This window comes from Lipophrys pholis (assembly GCF_963383615.2).
Source record: "Lipophrys pholis genome assembly, chromosome: 11".
In the NCBI taxonomy this organism is placed as follows: Eukaryota; Metazoa; Chordata; class Actinopteri; order Blenniiformes; family Blenniidae; genus Lipophrys; species Lipophrys pholis.
In genome coordinates, this window is record NC_137631.1 from 16,409,154 (window position 1) to 16,426,739 (window position 17,586).

Genomic DNA, 17,586 nt, shown 5'->3' on the forward strand with positions numbered 1-17,586 from the left:
TACTGCTGATAGGTAATATGATAATGTGGTGCCATCTCCTGGAAATCTTGAGAACAACACACATTTGTTAGATCCTCCTGTTTTGTTTTTTTTCCTGCAGGTAGGATGACAGTCATTTTTATTTTGTAAAACAAAACAAAAACAGGATATATATATATATATATACATATACATATCCTGTTTATATCTACTTGCATCAGCATTTCAATTTAAATGTTGCGACAGTAACACACTTGCTTGATTTGACTCTGGTGGAGGCTCTTCTTCCCAAATAGATGCAGATGAAACACATGAGAGGTGCACACGTGTACAGTCTGAGCTCAGACACAGGCTGGCCTGGGTAAAAGAATAAATGCTGTAGTGAATACCTGGTTGGATTGCTGTGTAACTTTACTACGTATGCAGAATGCAAAATGAGCAATGTGTAACAGACGTGCACATCATTAGGTCAAATAAGTTCAACAGAGAGTTATCTTTGTCTTATTTTATAATCAACAAAGCACAATCTACATAGCGTAGGGGGAGCAGTGTGACCTTTTTAAGAAAAATAAAAAACCACTGGGATACGGCGAGCGCTGGGACCAGTGATCTTATCATCAAAAAGGTTTTTTCTTTCATCGTTGGTTTTCTCCTTGTTTGCACTGTGAAGTTTAGAACGGTGGACGTATCGCTGCAATGCCTCGACCTTGTCTCACAGCTCGACTGCCCCTTCTCTGCATCCAACAACCAGGCAGCCCATCTGTGACTTTTCCCTCGCCTGAAAGCTTAGGGTATGGAAGTTCCTCTGACATTTTTTGATACAGGGAAGTTCCAGTTAAACATCCCAATTTACCCACAAGCTACCTAGTATTCCTCATGCGAACAGAGCTGGGGCGATGGCGAAGGCTGAGGCAAGATCTGAGCTGTTGCCCGGGATACCTCCACCACAGAGATATATGTTTGTTATATTATGTAATAAATTTATAATTAAAACAAAGTGTGTCATCCTCTTTCTTCAGCGTTTCATTCGTTACAAAGGTTCCAGAGATGTTTATTAATGAATGCCACACATTGCAGTCACATATAAATACATCCATATGTACATTTCTGTGTACAACATAGTGAGAGAGGAGCTGTCTTACTATTGTTGTCCGCTGCATCACGATATCAAATAATTTCACACCTGTACAATTAATTTGTTTGAATTCATTTGAAAAACAGAATATCACTTAAAGGGTAATACAGTTTTGTCAGATGTTCCTACATTCACAACATAAACGACTGAAACTGAATGACTCTGCCATCCTGCAGCAGCGGTGACAATGAAACAATCTCACTATCAAACCACCAGAATAACAAAGACCACTGCCTGTTGATGGAGTCACAAAACATGAAATATCACTTTTGCAGAAAAAGGACCAATTATCCATTAGATGATTCTAAACATGTTTCATCCCAACTGCGGACTCTCTGCTTTCAATCCCTCTCCACCTGCTTCGGAATCTTCTTCTTCCTTCTCCAGGTCAAAGTTCTGAAAGGTAATCACAACAATTCATTTTGACCACAAAAACCAGATGAACGTCATCACATTTAAAAAAAACAACCTCTACAAAAGATTCACAAACACTGCAGTTCAAATGAAGTGAGTTCCTGGTAAAGTGTCTGTAAAGTGTCTATTATCCATACAATGAAAGAGGGATTACAAACCAATTACAAGGTTTCTTAGAGCATGCAGTGAAACACTCGTCCCTCTTTGGCAGTAAATACTAGTTTCTTTGAGCACATCAGCCGTCTTATTGTGTTTACCTCTAATTCTTGCAGTACTTCATCCATGAAGTCGCTGGGGTTTTGCTTGTAGTCTACGGCTCTCTTGATTGTTTCTCTAAACACCTGATAAGACAGTGACAATCCAAACAATCAGCACAAAGAGGCACGTCAAGTACTGTGCTGCTTTAATGAGACTATTCTAAGTCATAAGAGGAATTAGTTTGACAGTCAATCATGTTTGTAAAACCTTGGGAGAAAAATCAACAAAGACCTTAACGACGTTGGTCCCATCTGCAGCTGATACAAAGTAAAAAGGAAGCCCTTGCTTCTTCCCGAAGTTGAAGCTTCGCTGTGTCACCTTTAAGTCAGCTGCGAATGTGAGAAAGCAAATATCAAGTCTGCTGCACAAACACGACAAAGCTGCTGCTGCTGCTGCTGCAAATAAATCATGTCACAGTCATTTTTTTTGTTTTTTTTGGCGAGCGTAACTCTTTATAAATAAAACACTATCATCATACTCACCATCAATTTTGTTGGCAACCACACAGCAGGGGATCTCTGGCCTGTACTCTCTCAGCTCCTTATACCAGTTGGCTAAATTCTTGTATGTGATCTTCCTTTGTACATCAAAAACCTGAGTGATTAAAGAGAGGTCAGATTTTTTTTTTTTTTTTTTTAATGACTGTGTCTCAGGTTCAGGAGGTACATTTGATGTACTTACTGTGTCTCTTTGAACATTTCCACATGTTGTCACATTACAACCACAAATGTATGATCCAGAGTCACACAGAACATCTGTATTTATACTGAGATTTATTAACAAGGATCAGAGTAACTTAGGAGGAATACTTTTGCAGACCATACCTTTCAGGTTTTTTTATTTGGAAAAAAATAGGAAAATTGAAAACCATGCATGGTTTTCCTTTCACTTCACACAATTATGCTGCATGCTGTTTTGGTCTTTCACATAAAATCACAATAAAATACATCTACGTTTGTGGTTTTAATCTGACAAAATGTGAAAAAGTTCAAGGGGTATGAATACCGTTGCGAGCCTCCATATGATCAGAGTCGAGCGATGTATGTTCTGATAACTGTTTACCAAAGTGATCCATCTGAACATTTAAGAGCTACTTTATTAACGTAGGTGAGCAGAATGTCTGTTCTTTCTTTACATTTACTTACAATTCAACTGACAGATTTTAACTTTCACTACCTACATTTCAACACAAAGAATCGCATAACATTATAATTGCTTTTGTTTAGATACCTGTTTACATCCAAGGGGAATTATTAAAACATTTTTCTATGTTCCCACTGCCAAAATCAGGACTATGTGCTCCTATGTGCTATGGAATTATCGAGAATAATGTATGTTTTACACAGCTTGCCTTACCATGATACATGCATGTGCCTTGTGGTAGTATGACGGGTGCATGTTCTGAAATCTCTCCTGGCCCGCTGTATCCCAGAAATCTGTGGGTCAACAATAAAACGTACAGATGTAAAGTCAGATTGTTTCAAATGTGGAGTTTCCTGATTGTTTTCAACTAATTCAGAATACATACCAACTGCTACAGTCATGCTTCCTACAGTTGCTGTGTGCTTATACAGAGTCAACGCATAGGTTGATAACTGTTGAGGACGGCTGCCATAAGACTTAAGGACCTTATCTTCTCAGTAGGACAAATGGTTTGGAACTCATTTCCCAGATGATTGTCTTTGTGTCATTCTAAATGTTTGTGAGACTCAACAAGCAAGTAGAAAGCAGCTACAAATTAAAGTCTAATAAAGTTACAGTTATTTGATTTGTGGGTTGCGGACAGAATCTGGTTCATGCAGTGGTATGAATCATGGTAAACAGCCTACAATTGACAGGGAGGTTATATTTTATGATGATACACGAAGGACTCTGTGATTCTGATTGAATACATGTGGTTCAATATAAATATTGAAAACATGTATTTGAACTGTGTGAAGCTGCAGAAGGATACTATTCGTCCATGAGGAACCTCTCCATCAGCCTGTGGGGGGAGGACAAACACTGTGAGAGCTCAGCAGATAATGTGAGGTTAAAATAAAGCTAATAAATAAATAAATAAATAAATACTCACTTAGATTTGCCCACTGCGCTGTCTCCGAGACAGATAATCTTCACTTGTTCGTCCCCATCATATTTCTTCTGGTCCAGTTCAGGGATGCTGGATGCATCACCAGCCATGTTCGCCCTTTCTCTCCCTGTGGATTGACTTCAGTCCTTTCAGGTAGATCGAGTTGAGCTCCTGGAGGACTTTACATTGAAGGGCTACTGTCACCTGGTGAGTTAGCTTGTCATCAGTTAGCTGACGTTAACGTGGACCGTGTCGGTTTTTAATGATTACCGGACGCCTGCACACCACAGCTGTAGGAGATTTACCGTCAACTGCAACTCTTAAACTCCATCAAATGTCACTGGAAGTCCTGTGATTAGAAGTATTATGAGGCTTCTCGTCATCGACGTGTAAAGACGGGGAGCGCGAGGGACTCTGAGGATTTTCGTTCCTACGCAACGGGGACGCTCGCAGGACCTCCGTATATGTATCCTGCTGCCCTTATATGTGCCTGTCTGAAATGCTCAACGAAAGCATCGTTTTCGTTGGGGAAAAAAATCTAATATACGTTTCTTAGCTAACAAGATCAATTCGTTGGTTTTTCCAAGTATTTTTTTCTTCACTGAGTGAACAACTATTGCCGGTTCTATTTTTATTCCAATGACTGAGCGGCATGGCTGCATTGAGGACCAATGGTTAACAAACATACGGTCCGCGAGCAAAAGCTGGTGCGTCAGATCACATCCCAGCTCGTAAAGTGTGTGTGTGTGTGTGTGTGTGTGTGTGTGTGTGTGTGTGTGTGTGTGTGTGTGTGTGTGTGTGTGTGTGTGTGTGTGTGTGTGTGTGTGTATTTTGACCCACCTTTTGCAAAAACTATTAACCTGGATTACATGAAGTCTTCGGGAATGATTTGTCATCATCCAAGGACCAATCCATTAGATTTTGTGATGCTAAGAATTAACCATTTCTGAATAAATCCCCCAAAAACTGCAACAACAAAAAAAGTCCCATACAACGTTCCATAAGAGGCACCTCATGGACGAGATCAAAGGAGATCAGCGTCTGTTGCCACTGCTAACTCTTCTTCCTGCCCCCCTTCTCCACTCTGAGCCAATCACATGCCAACTCGCTCTAAGTAGCACAAAAGAATGGGAACCAACAGAACATCATATGACCTTAATGTTGCAAGGTGGTGTTGGGAAAGGTAAGCGCTCTACCGAGTTCCCATCATTATGTGGTGAGTCAATTCAGGTGATCAGGATTACTACACAGACAAAGAAATATGTCTACATATGCAGATAACTTCTAGAACTCATTAATAATATGAACTAGTCTGCAATATTTTTGAGTTCAACATGTGGCCAAATGTTTCATGCCTTCCAAGATGCAAATAGTATAATAATAAAAAGGCCTCTGAAATGTGTCATTTGTAACATACATGGTGAACTGAGGCATAATATTGTTGAAAAAGTGGTTCTTTTTTATACAAATTTTAAATGTACCATGTGTTGTAAAAGTATAGTCAATGAAACATGAACTTCTTAATGATTCAATTAAATTCAACTTTATTTATATAGCACCAAATACAACACAGTCATTTCTGGGTGCTTTTTACAGAGAGAAACCCAGCAGATCCACGTGAGCAAGCACAGCGACTGTGGAAAGGAAAAACTCCCTCTAACAGGAAGAAACTTTTGCAGAAACCAAACTCAGAGGTGAGGGCTTTTCTGCTGGCTGGTTGGAGTGAGGGGATAGAGGAGAGGAGAGGAAAGGAAAGGACAGGATAGACAAACAAACAGACAGACTGACAAAGAGAGATTTTTGAGTACTTTTTTTTTTAAATATTAAAGTTATTTAAGGGTCTGGCCCACATAAGATCAAACATACTGTATATAGCATAAGTATATATGAATGCATTTTCAAACAGTTATCTTGGTTGACCTGGAGGAAACAGAAAAGCCATGCCCTGGCTGGGGATAATACCACAGCCTCTTCTAGCATTCCTCAGTACCAGGGCAAGTTACAGGGTACTCAGCCACCATGAGGACCACTTTCATATCATAGTGATTGAAGCCCTTCCTCAACCACGCCTCCCTGAAACCATTTTTTCCCACCTCTTTCTTGAACATAAGTACCTGGGACAATCACAAAAGAACCACCTCTTTAAAGCAGATTTTATTCTCATCTCCACAAGCCTATCCAGGACCAGAATCAACTGTCTTATGCATATGCTGCACCAGACCTCAGACCGCAGAGCCTATTTAGGTTTCTTTTTTCTTTTTTTATTTCCAATCACAGATTGTTTATGAGTCTTACCGCCTGCTGGAAGAAACGCCTGCACCTTTTCAAGATGGTAGTAAGAAGAAAGCCGTGTGGGAAAGATGGTGACCGTTTTTGATGATGCCAGTACTGCTGCATGCACAGTGTTGGTTAAAAAGCTCCGCCAAGGGAGGGAGGGGGTATTGATCATTGTGGATACAGATTTAACAATCTTTCTCCGCTTCTTTAGTCCTCCTGAGTCAGGAGTTGAGGCAATTGCAATTGCACAAAAGTCACTGTCTGAACCAGTCACTCTGTATTCATGTGTAATCTGGTGCCTATTCATGCAGTTTATATACACGTGTATATTGTATTTATGTATAAATGAACATGTGTTCTAGTTGGGGATTGAGGAAGAATAAGGCAATTTCATTGATTTAGTTTTCCTTCTTAGTTTTGTCATTCCTTATGATTAGAATGTTTGTTGGGATTCCCAAAGAATAAAATCCCCTTCAGTCTTTTGATGAATTGATACATTTCTACAGTTGCTTGTCCACTATAGGCTGCTTTATTCTTGTTTCTTTTACAAAAATGAATACATTTTCAGGTTTGTAAGTCATTGTTTGAGATCAAATATATACAAAGCTTAAATAATTATGGATTAAAGATGGAAAAAACTGGAAAAATTTGGGTTTTTCCCCCCCAAAAAAAGAAAGGAAAAATTGCTCTGAACATAGATAATGGAAAGTGCCTTAGATTTTTCTTTTTCATTTTTATTATGTTTTTTGTGACCTACTTAAGGTATTGACTCGGTCCAATTCTCTGTTCCCATCAGAATTTAGTTTTTTAGGCTTTATTTCAAGACTGGTATGTGGATTCTAGTTTCCATTAATCGTTTTCTTTCAAAATGAATGGTGTGGTGTATTCTGAGTGACGAAGGCCGAAGGAAAAACTTGGAGCTGCCTTTTTTGTGACAGTCACCTGTAAAGAAACACAAACGAATGAACAAACTCCGAATGTAACGATCTTGAAATCACAAAGGTCTTCATGACGTTTCTTACTTTTTCAGGATAGTGGGCTCCTGGTCCTGGTTTCTTTATGGTTTCTTCTGGAGCATAGTGACGACCAGCTATGCTGAACTTGGGAGGTTTTTGTTTGTAACTGTAGGGGTCGACAACTTTATAGGCTGCAGGTCCAGGCGTCTGAATGAGGAAGAAAAGTACAGATTAAATGAATGTAGAGTTTCAGATTTTTCCAAAGCGTTTTAATGAAGTTTTCCATGCACCTTCTGTAGGTCTTCATAGAAGCTTCCAGATTTGCTGCGACGACCAATTGAAGAAGCTGGGGCTGAAGGTGTAGTCACAGTTTTTGACCCCAGCACAGGAGGGAGAGAGTAGGCAGCTGGACCTGAAGTACGAGCCACAGATAAAGTTGACATGCATTGTCCTTTTAATTCACAGCTTACAATATGCTCGCCTCAAATAAGTATGGCACCTGGTGTTTGGCTTCGACTGCGATCTTTACTCCTCCCAGACAGAGAGTAAGCAGGGGCAGTGGGGAAAACTGACTTTCCTGCCTGCTCTGGGGCATAGTGTCCTGAAACACAGAAGAAATGAAGATGAAGGTAATGATGACAGCCAGTCAGATAGAGTTCAGTGTCAATATTGTTAAAACATGAAATAAAAGGAAAAATCTTTTTTTTTTTCATATTTCAAGGACTTTACAGACCTGGCCCAGGACCCTTGAATATTATTTGGTTCTGCAAACGGCTGTGGAGTGAAAACGCAGGTGTACCATCTCGGCCAGTTCTGGTGACGTTGGAGGGGATTAAATATGTTGGTCCAGGAGAGCACTGAGTTTTGACCTCACAATGACGTAACCCCACGCTAAACGCCGGAGCTTTGAATCTGGTAGGGTCATGATTGGATCCACCTGTATCAAGGACAGATTACTATTGGTGGGATCTCAAAAGACCACAGAAAAGTTGGTTCATTTCTAAGGAAAGACAATCTTCATGTCATGATACAAAGTCATGACATGTGGAGTCAGACTCTCAGGAATGTGAGGATCTCACTGCAGGGTTTCCTGCAGACACTGACTGCCCCCATGCTCTTGTTTTCATTGTGAATAAATACAATTTTTGGAATCATACTTTTTTCTGATTCTGGTAATTGTAATTAATCAAATTCCTAATTAATTGTTTAGTATATCTTATGAGACTGACATTACTGAATTGTAAATGCAACATGGAGCCTTTCATTATGGAGTTTGCATGTTCTCCCTGTGCCTGTGGGGTTTCTACAGGTATTCCCAACTACCCCCCACAGTCCCAATGTAATTAAAGTTCCTCTACCAGAATCCACATGGGAAAAATGAAAACTTTAGGAGCCAGTTCTAGTAGTCGACGTACAGCTCTAATACATTGTCAATACTTTTCTGAAGGAAATTCGTCTTTACACTCATACAAACACGTATTTCCAGCATTTAAATTTTGCATAAAATCCCCGGGTGTCACAAGATCCCATTTGTACATTTGATCTCGTGAGATCACGATTCCCACTCGAAGTCGATTAACGCTCAGTTTTTCAACATTTAAGACTATTCTTGTGACTTGAATACTCTTTCTTTGAGAAAGTTTGACTATTTTTTCAGGCTGAATCGGTCAAATGTTGATATTTTCGTGAGAGCTGCTGCAACACCATCTTTGATATCCCAGGAACCCATGCGGCAGGTTTCTGAAGATAACGTCAGGTAGCGAAATATTAAAACAGTTTGATGGCGACAAATTCCCATTTGTTTGTCAACATATCGACTTTGGTGTGATTGGTTTAGGCAACAGATTTAGGTAAATTTGTAGACAAGAGTGGTAATGGTCTTTCATGTATTGTTTATTCTCTGTGCAGAAGTGATACCTTTTATGGGAAGTATATTTGAAAGAGTTTTTCCTGGTAGAGTAACTTTAATAAGTAACTAAATGAATCTTATATATCAGACCTAACAAAGTGGCCTTCGCTCCCATTCTGAGTGGCCCATGAGCCCGTTTAAAAAACAAAACACAAACATTCATGGTTTCACAGGTTATAGGAAAATATAATTTGCTTGAGCAATTTCAATAACAGCATTACACTAACATTTGATTAAAACAGTTTCATCGATATTTGAGCTATAAATCTGGGTACATTGCATACGCTTGCTCACAATTTGGCCCTCGGGTGGCCTGACAGTGTGTCATCAATTGACCAATTGTTTGGAGCGATGCTTGTGTTAGCCCTGTTGTGTAACTACAACGTCTCAGTTGCACTGCTGTTAGCTGAGCTAAGTGTTATTCTAACTTGAGAAGTGGTACAGAGTAAAAGATGGGTCAACGTATGACACTGATTAGGGCCTTTTCATTTTGGCAATACCTGTAAGTCCAGGCAGTCCATACTTGGGCCCAGGGCTCCCATATTGGGCAGCTATAGGCCCTCTTCGCCTATGGGGCCTCCAGGTCCCAACCCAAGGTTCAGCGGTGGGCATTTCCCTTAGAGAAAGACATTTTTTTGTTTTTGTCATCAAAAATCATTATAAATCTAAACACACTCTCAGTTGGTAATGCTTATAACAAACTAATGTGTTGCTTTCTCAAAGCCTCCTCCTCTCAGAGCCCTCCGCAGTTAAAGAGACATCATTTCAATGTTATACACTCAACAGCACTCAAAAGTTACTTAATATTGAAGACAGCACATTCAGAGCCAACGGTAAGATTTCAACAGATTTTCTGGGCTAAGAACAACTTCAGGCTGAGTAAGGTACGTATGATATCCTGCTCTGCAATGAAGGCCTGTTGTATTTATGGCAAGAGAAAAGACTGTTACAGCACCAAGATCTATTGTACACCAAGAGAAATCTGCCAAAAACAAGCTTTCTAATAAATAAATACAAATCTTGATGTGCGCTTTAAGAAATGGTTTTACCGTATTATGAGTCCTGCTGTGAGAGTCAGGTTGTGGTCTTGAATGCTGCATGTGCATTGAACCCAAACACAGATTGTTTTGGTGCTGGTCACCTTCACTATGACAACGTTGCCATGGAGACGCCTGCTCTGATCGGCATGCTCATTTTGTGCCGGGTATGAATTTCTGTGTGAACTGTGCAGGAATTCCCGGAACATGAATACATAAAATACATTATGCAGATGGTGTAAATGATTTATGAGGCATGAAAGCCATTGAGACTCATTGTGAGCACACTCTGACGATTTAACTGGCTCTGACTAATGTATCAGAGTTTCCATACCATTCAAAACAAACCTCTGACAACACATATTGCTTGTGTGTGTCACTGTTGTTAGGTTTATTCAGTGTTGAATAAAATGACTTTGCTTTAACTTTCCAGGCTGAAGACATTTGAAAATACACCATAAGCACGACACACTTTGGGCAATATGTGCACATACATGTATACATAACCTGGTGTGGACAAAGGCTTGTATTATTCATAAATCATCCCAAATTTCGTCTTAAATCAATACAGCTTTTTTATATAGGTTACACTGATGTCTTTAAATAATGGTAGTTGGTAAAACAATGATATGATCAAAGCCATTACAAACACAACGTGTCACAGTGCCAGGGAGCAGATAAAAGTTACCTTGGATGTGATTCCAATGGATTATTAGGCTGACAATGAAAGGAGGTTTATTGTTCTTGTTGCATAGGTGGGTATGTGAGACAGTCGGTGTTAAATCCAAAGCTACTGTATAAAAGGGAAACTATCTGTAACCAAGATATGAAGAAGAGACTTCAAAGCTTAGATCTTAACCTTGTCATGTGTTTGAGGTTAACCTGGAGCCTCTGAACTGACAGTAAGTGTGAATGCGAGTGTGTGTCTGTGTGGCTCTGGATTGAACTGGAGACTTGTCCCGGGTGTATCCTGCCCTCCCTCAACATCAGCTTGGATCAGCTCCTCCAACCAAGGTGGATGGATAGTTTTTAAGTAAAGTGCTTTGTGCTTTCACTTTGTTTGTTGTTGTTTTTTACTAAACACTGCTTTTTCTTGTAATATTGTACAATTTGAGCAATGTAACTGTAATTGAACTCCACTACACATTTGTGATACTCTTTGCATCTGTGCCCAAAAGTAGCAAAAAAAACAAACAACTAATATTCCTAATGATGGGAAAAGGACTGGTGTTGTGAAAAACATTCATACTGGGCTTTACTGAGACAATCAGTGTGACAGCACATTGCAGTCATGCATATTCCATGGTGTTGATACTGAAGCAATGAAATTGAAACATACAATATATCAACAACACATAAAACGTTATAGAACCTCCTTCACCAGACAGTTATCAGTATTTTATTATTTCTGTTTCTTTGTGAACAGGGAAAGACAACTGACAATGTTGAGGCTGCATCACACAACCAAACACATCAAACACAAAACAAAGACACAATAAGATACTGCTTCATTTAGATGATTATAACATTAGATAAAAATTTCATTTATCCCACACTTTAATTAAATCAGGGAAACTGAAATACTGTTTGGATTTAATCCACACAGTGTAAGCTTATAAAATACAAATAAAAAAAGTACAGTAGGTCACAATGTTTGGAAACTTCAAAAGTTCAAATGTTTGTCTTTTGTTATTACGTTTTGTTAACCAGAGGCAAATATTTGTCACATTGAATACATTGAAGTTTTTGCTTTGTGTGACACATGCGTAGAAATCTCAAAAAAAACAACTGACATTTCAATAGTATAACTTCTTTTAAAATGCTCCTGTGGTCAGATACAACACTAAGACTATTTTTAGAGAAATCAAATCCAAAAACATAAAACAAACAAACCCCCAAAAATCTAGGTTTTACTAAATAAATATATGAGATGATGAAAAAGACAAACTAGGAAGGAAATAACAATGACAATAAAATGACTGCAGTTTTCAGGGTGTATCACTCCTGCTGCAGGTCCCTGTATGTCTGCAGCTGTGGAAGGCTTCTCTCATACTGCTCTTCAAGACTTTCATTAGAGATGTGAGGCTTTCCACGTCCTCCTGGGGGCGCTGTGGCGTGGAAATATATAGTACAATCACTCTACAAATCAGTATATGTCCTTCATATTGTAAGGAGCACAGGTATTTTGTTTGTTTATACTTTGCGCACTGTCTCACCCTTGTAAGTGCCCTCATCAGCCGATGCAGCACTGCATCCTCTCTGTGAGGACACAGGCTGGTCACTGTACTCACACAGCTCAGCAGACAATAGATGGTATGTCTCTGAGCCTGCAGTCGTGCAATATGGAAAACAACATTTAGTATATTTGATAAAGAGATTTGTAGTACAGAATGAAGAAAAAATGGCACCCGTATATTTACTTTTTTACCTTTTTAAGCCCACTGAGTTCTCTTCTCTTTCCTGTTCCAACACTCAACTTTTCCACATCCTCAGCACTCAGAACGGGATCCTGCATAAGGTTGGAAAAAACAGAACGAGAGCTATAGTTTCCACAGAATGAAATGTTAAAACGTGCATTTCTAGAAATTCTGGTGCCTTCTGACCCTTAACTTCTCCAGCCAGGTCCATAAGAGGCAACAGAGGACATGAGGGTCTAACTCGGTGACAAGCAGAGCCCAGCCACACTCACTGCTGTTCAGTTCCTCCTGGTAAATAAGAGAGGCAGGGTGTAGAAAGTGACTTTTCAAATGTAAAATCAAGTTTATTACAATGCATTACTGTTCCCCTCATAGACGTGATGCAGCATGGTGTCAATCTGTCAAATAGGTTTACAGCCAGACAGTCTGGGTAAGAATCTCAGCGTGGACTTTCTTTGTTGGGAGTTTGCATGTTGTGATTATATTTTGGTGGTCAAGACTTGAAATGAGTGAAGTGGTACATTTGATTCTTTTTTTTTTTTTAATCACAGTAACTTGACAAAGTCTACTTTTGATATAATAAGATTGTACAAACGTTCATCTCAACATTGACTTTGTTGGCAAATGAAAATTGATCGTTGTCGTTTTTACCTGCAATAAAGCCGACCTTTGCAGAACGGTTTCTCCTGGAGGACCTTGCTCTGCCATCGCTTTCGCAATGGGACGGGCCATGGAGGTTGGGCTTGGATGATGTGGATTTCTGTATAACTGTGTGATGGATATCAAAGTGTTGTGAACCATTCAAATCAAAGTGTCCTGTGTCTTTTAAACTGTGTTCGACCAGTAGGAGTAGTTTACCTCAATGTTGGAATTATACTTGAGAAGTGTCTTTTTCGCTGCACATTTTGATCTCTTAGCACAGCTGCTGCCTGTCCTCATGTTGGATGTTGTGATGTTGAGTGTGTAAGATTCCTTTTTGGTAGTCTGGTGGTCTGACGAACGTAAAGCATGGACTGGACTAACTGGCAGATCCGCTCGTATCAGGTCCTGTACACACCAGTTTGTCTCCTTTCCAAGTGCAAAGGTACAGTATGAGTTCAGCTTCAGGTCCTTCAGGGCACAACGCAACAAAGTGAGAAAAAGCTTCTATCGTAAGAGACAATCCAGTCATGCAATTATTTTAGATGCATACTCTGAGGCCTCACCTCATTTACTGTGATCTTGCTGAGGTCGGAGTCACTGTAGCTGCGTTTGTCCAGCAGCACCTCTCTCTTCCTCTCCAGGAATCCCAGCGGTTCATCCCAGGAGGACACTGACCCTGAGCCTGTCCACGAGCACTTACGATTTTCCCTCAGCAAGGGCAAGTATTGTTTGGAAACCAGGGTTTCTTTCACAGTGCTGCTTAATGCCCTCAGTTCTGACCTCTTCTCCAGCTCAGCATGGACCTCTGGAGGAGGGGGGAGCCCCAGGGCTAAGCAGGACAGATGCACACAGAGCAGGTACACCACCTACGCATGTGAGCAAAGACGGAATCATATAGAGGGGCAGTAGATTTATGTCTTTAACGCACAGACAGATGTTGGCCACGACAGAGAATTAGCGCAGTATAATAGTATAATTAGTATAATGACAGAGTTCTGACCTTAGGTGTGTGCCTGAGCTTGCGGGCCTCCTGACCATGCAGCAGCAGTGCCTGTCGGTTCAGGTGGTGCTGCAAGGTGAACGGGACTCCATGCCTCAGCCTCAGGTCTGGATACTGGACCAATTGTGTACTAAGCAGGCGAGCAAAGTCAAACACCTGGCTTATCTGCACCCTGGTCTGGATTGAACGAGGACGTTTAATCCGCACAAAGTGGACGGCCTCACTTGGGCTGATGCGCAAAGTGTAGATCAAGTAACAGGCTATCAGGACTCCTGTTAAAAAGAAAGACAAAAGTTTCGTACAGGCAGATAAACGGAGCGTACACAGAGCATATTATGAAGTTGCTCATACCACGATACTGATGTGACCACTGGAGATGCCGTATGTACATTTGATCGTACCTGTCCTCCCCAGGCCTGCGTGGCAGTGCACAGCGACTCTTCCCTCCTTCACGGCAAAGGTCAAAACTTTCACAGCGTCAATCACACCAACAAGAGATGACACTCCAAAATCTGGCATCCCAAAGTTGTAGAAGAAAACTGCAAGAAAAAGTTGTTTTTTAAATTAATAGACTGATGCTTTAAGTACCCTCACATTCAAATGTCACCACAGATGATAGTTGACTTTATGTGTCTGTCTCATCTCTGTGCTCTTATTGTACCTCCCGGCACGATCTCTGACTGTGGAGCTAGAAGTTGGTGATGTCTGCGTGATAACTCAATCAAATGTGCAGTGAGGGGAATAGCTCACTGTCTGATAGAAGCTTGTTTGTTTGTTGCTCTCTGCCTTTTGTCACGATCTTCTCTCTCTTCCTAACTTATTGAGTCTCAAACTGTTAGACATACTACCAACAGTGGGCTCCCTCTATTGGTAGGTGTAGAAACTTACAGCAGATATATATATATATTTTTTTTTAAATATCTGCTGTGTTCCAAACTGTATAACTTACAACACAAATATGAAAAGACTCAAAGTATCTTGTGTCTACTTTTGTTACTTTGATGGAACACAATTGTTAGTGTTATCGTTCTGGTTCAGTGTATTTATGAATGATAAAGAGACGCCTGTTATAAATGATTTGTACAGTGTGGCTGGCAAAGAATGAGCATTGAATAATCCCCATATGAGGTGTAAACATTTCCCCTTTGTGAACTGTTTTCATCTAAACAGGAAAGCCTCCACAACCACGTGTTCAGGGTGGTTCTGATGGTGGTACGTGAAGAACTCAACATCTTCTCAGGTGCTACACACTGCGAAAAGGTTTGAGGATCCCAAGAATAAACACAGCCTGATCCTGCTGGAGGTTTCATGTTAAAGTGACCTGCTGTGAGCTGGTAGTTTTGTAATTAGTGCTACATAAACGAACTGAATTGTAATAGATGTTTTAGGTGTGTAATGTAAAGTCCGTTGTGTTAACTCAGGTGACTGTTTCTTTGTTAGGGATGTAGTACAATCAGAGAGTCATACTACTGTAATGACTTGCTGCCTAATTGGCACAAATGTCCAATCTATGTACACGTTTCACTCGACGCAGCTTTAACAAAGGCAACCAGTTCTGTTTTAGATAGTGCCTCTACATTAAACATGTTTTTAATTAAGGGAATGGAATTCTTACTGTCATTATCCATGAGGATCTGAGGAGAATACGAAAAACCACTATCCGGGTCCAGAGGAGGTCCACAGTGAGCATGTTCCCCCGGGAACTGCATGTTGATGACAGATCTGATGTTTAATCTGAGAAACAAAATGACAAATATGGAGATGACACTTACCAATGAGTAATTTGCTTAAAGGCATTAGAATGTGATATTAACAAGAGTTAATAAAAAAATAGAAATAAAGTAACAGTATGTATCCTTGGCAACAAGCGGTCAAACCTATCTTTTATCATAGTAATACATACTGACTACCACTACTCCCTTCACAGGCATTACTGAATATCAAATACCTCTGAAATTGATCTATGATGTTGTACTTCTCAATCAGATGGTTGGAGGGTCGAGCCATGGCAATTATGTCATCCGTCACCCTGAGACATGGAGAGGTTCATATTCAGCACTGTTAAACAGGCCTGAGTTACTGTAACGTCCATATTTCCTGCTGAAACCAGTTAACTAATTTAGCAGTTTTCTCCAACGAGAACAGCTCTGTTACTGCTTCACTAAACTCTTGTTTACTGAGAGAAGCTAACTTAGGACTAACTTCCTATTTTTCAGGAACATCCAACAGAGTATATCTCAGGTCATCTTAGTGAGTGAATCAGTCATGAATGACACGGTGCTGAAAAGACAGAACAATTGGAAATCTTGCAAGTTATTTCCCAAAGTAAGTAACCAATTGCAATTGCCTTGGAACTATCATCAGTTACTCATTCTCAGCAACTTGAGCAATACAACTCTGATAACCTGTAAAGCACCTCATGATGTTTTTTTTCACTATGACTTGCACCACAAAGCTACTATGAGGCCTACAGCCCTGTCGTCCCACCAGGAGGAGAAAAGGCCTCGGATGACTTGTTGGTTTAATTTCCAGCATACTGGTCCTTCATAGCGGCAGTCTATTCCTCCACAGGCCAGCAGACAGAGGAGCTTGGGAGGAATAGCTTTCACCAGGTTCTCCCTGGCCTGGGAATAGGCGGGTCGGGGTACAGGTATGTGTGAGGGTAAGGTTGGCATCATCCTGCAGAGAAAACCCACCGAAAGATCAGCCTTGGTTAGATGCAATGCACGGGACCAAATCGCACTTCTGACAATCTCCTTCACAATTCTTTGTTTGTTTGTGTTAAAGATACAGTTTTCTTTAACTGTATTTGTGTGCTATAATTATGAGCATTGTCATTTTGTTTGTCTGCCCGGTGTTTTCTATACAAACAGTGTATAGTTTGCAAAGACAAAACAAACATAAATATACAAACCTTTCAAGTTCAGGACTTACCCTTTTGATTAAGTTGGTCTGTGAGGCTGTAAATCCCATTTAATGAATCTTCAATCTTTAGGTTATTGATATCAGAAGACAAAGTCTGTTTTAACCCAGCAGAAAAAAAACATGTGTCCCTCTATCTCCGCTCTCCATGAATAAACACACCAACAAAACTGAGGGATGACCCAGCTTCACTAAGCCTGATTAGCTGTCATAAATACATTAGAACACTCTCACACATAGTAGCAAGCCAATTATATAATGCTTATGCCTTCAGATATAAACACCGTGTATGTTCTAATTACCTGGCTCCAGCTGAGGCACCATATATGATTTTTTTTACCAAGACTGGTAACATTTGAAATTAACTTGTAAACCTCACTGCAGTCAACAGGCAGCAGCAAGGCTCAAGGTTCCTCTGCAGGAACAATCAAATGCTGTTCATGTTTTCTCGTCTAATATCATAACATAGTAACTGATTCATGTGAACAAGTGGAAGTACGGTTCTCGAAGCCTTTCTTCCACCATTCCATTTATTTGTTTCAAATATTGTCCATATATGTTACTGAAGC

The 17,586-nt window shown here is 40.2% G+C and overlaps 3 protein-coding genes across 7 annotated transcripts; all 3 read right to left on the bottom strand.

Moving 5' to 3' along the window:
- Nucleotides 1-493: 493 nt before the first annotated feature.
- On the bottom strand, nucleotides 494-4,316 carry rabl2 (RAB, member of RAS oncogene family-like 2). 2 transcript variants are annotated; one of them, XM_080476052.1, is made up of 9 exons: nucleotides 4,128-4,316; nucleotides 3,861-4,036; nucleotides 3,741-3,770; nucleotides 3,315-3,394; nucleotides 3,143-3,222; nucleotides 2,269-2,380; nucleotides 2,018-2,115; nucleotides 1,786-1,869; nucleotides 494-1,510 (listed from the first exon to the last, which is right to left on the bottom strand). In XM_080476052.1, exons 2-9 carry the CDS (start codon nucleotides 3,965-3,967, stop codon nucleotides 1,430-1,432), a joined length of 672 nt encoding a protein of 223 aa, XP_080332178.1. In that variant the 5' UTR covers nucleotides 3,968-4,036; nucleotides 4,128-4,316; the 3' UTR covers nucleotides 494-1,429. The 2 variants fall into 2 exon arrangements, with proteins under 2 accessions (XP_080332178.1, XP_080332179.1); XM_080476053.1 differs by having other exon boundaries at nucleotides 4,163-4,293.
- A 2,667-nt stretch (nucleotides 4,317-6,983) lies between these two features.
- cimap1b (ciliary microtubule associated protein 1B) lies at nucleotides 6,984-9,611 on the bottom strand (the record flags this gene model as incomplete). The annotated part of the gene is made up of 6 exons (XM_080474789.1): nucleotides 6,984-7,076; nucleotides 7,157-7,297; nucleotides 7,381-7,502; nucleotides 7,590-7,691; nucleotides 7,824-8,027; nucleotides 9,500-9,611. 6 exons carry the CDS (start codon nucleotides 9,609-9,611, stop codon nucleotides 6,984-6,986), a joined length of 774 nt encoding a protein of 257 aa, XP_080330915.1.
- A 794-nt stretch (nucleotides 9,612-10,405) lies between these two features.
- On the bottom strand, nucleotides 10,406-17,183 carry LOC308116835 (protein tyrosine phosphatase domain-containing protein 1). Of its 4 annotated transcripts, none has more exons than XM_080475266.1 (13): nucleotides 17,030-17,183; nucleotides 16,583-16,774; nucleotides 16,044-16,124; nucleotides 15,711-15,829; nucleotides 14,497-14,634; nucleotides 14,096-14,367; nucleotides 13,659-13,961; nucleotides 13,312-13,521; nucleotides 13,105-13,221; nucleotides 12,640-12,741; nucleotides 12,465-12,545; nucleotides 12,253-12,363; nucleotides 10,406-12,144 (listed from the first exon to the last, which is right to left on the bottom strand). In XM_080475266.1, the coding sequence occupies exons 2-13, from the start codon at nucleotides 16,771-16,773 to the stop codon at nucleotides 12,025-12,027; spliced, it is 1,845 nt and encodes a 614-aa protein (XP_080331392.1). In that variant the 5' UTR covers nucleotide 16,774; nucleotides 17,030-17,183; the 3' UTR covers nucleotides 10,406-12,024. The 4 variants fall into 4 exon arrangements, with proteins under 4 accessions (XP_080331392.1, XP_080331391.1, XP_080331394.1 ...); XM_080475265.1 differs by having other exon boundaries at nucleotides 11,271-12,144; nucleotides 13,312-13,563; nucleotides 17,030-17,171; XM_080475268.1 differs by lacking the exon at nucleotides 16,044-16,124 and having other exon boundaries at nucleotides 11,404-12,144; nucleotides 17,030-17,171.
- Nucleotides 17,184-17,586: the final 403 nt, after the last annotated feature.

Excerpts from the sequence above, each read along its gene's own strand:
- LOC308116835 (XM_080475265.1), bottom strand. The coding sequence starts at position 16,773 with ATGATGCCAACCTTACCCTCACACATACCTGTACCCCGACCCGCCTAT. Across the intron at positions 13,222-13,311 it reads AGTATAATTCCAACATTGAG|TTATACAGAAATCCACATCA; the intron begins GTAAACTACTCC and ends TCCATCACACAG. Across the intron at positions 12,364-12,464 it reads AACTCAGTGGGCTTAAAAAG|GCTCAGAGACATACCATCTA; the intron begins GTAAAAAAGTAA and ends GCACGACTGCAG.
- rabl2 (XM_080476052.1), bottom strand. The coding sequence starts at position 3,967 with ATGGCTGGTGATGCATCCAGCATCCCTGAACTGGACCAGAAGAAATAT. Across the intron at positions 3,223-3,314 it reads AAGCATGACTGTAGCAGTTG|ATTTCTGGGATACAGCGGGC; the intron begins GTATGTATTCTG and ends GTTGACCCACAG. Across the intron at positions 2,116-2,268 it reads GGTTGCCAACAAAATTGATG|CTGACTTAAAGGTGACACAG; the intron begins GTGAGTATGATG and ends TCACATTCGCAG.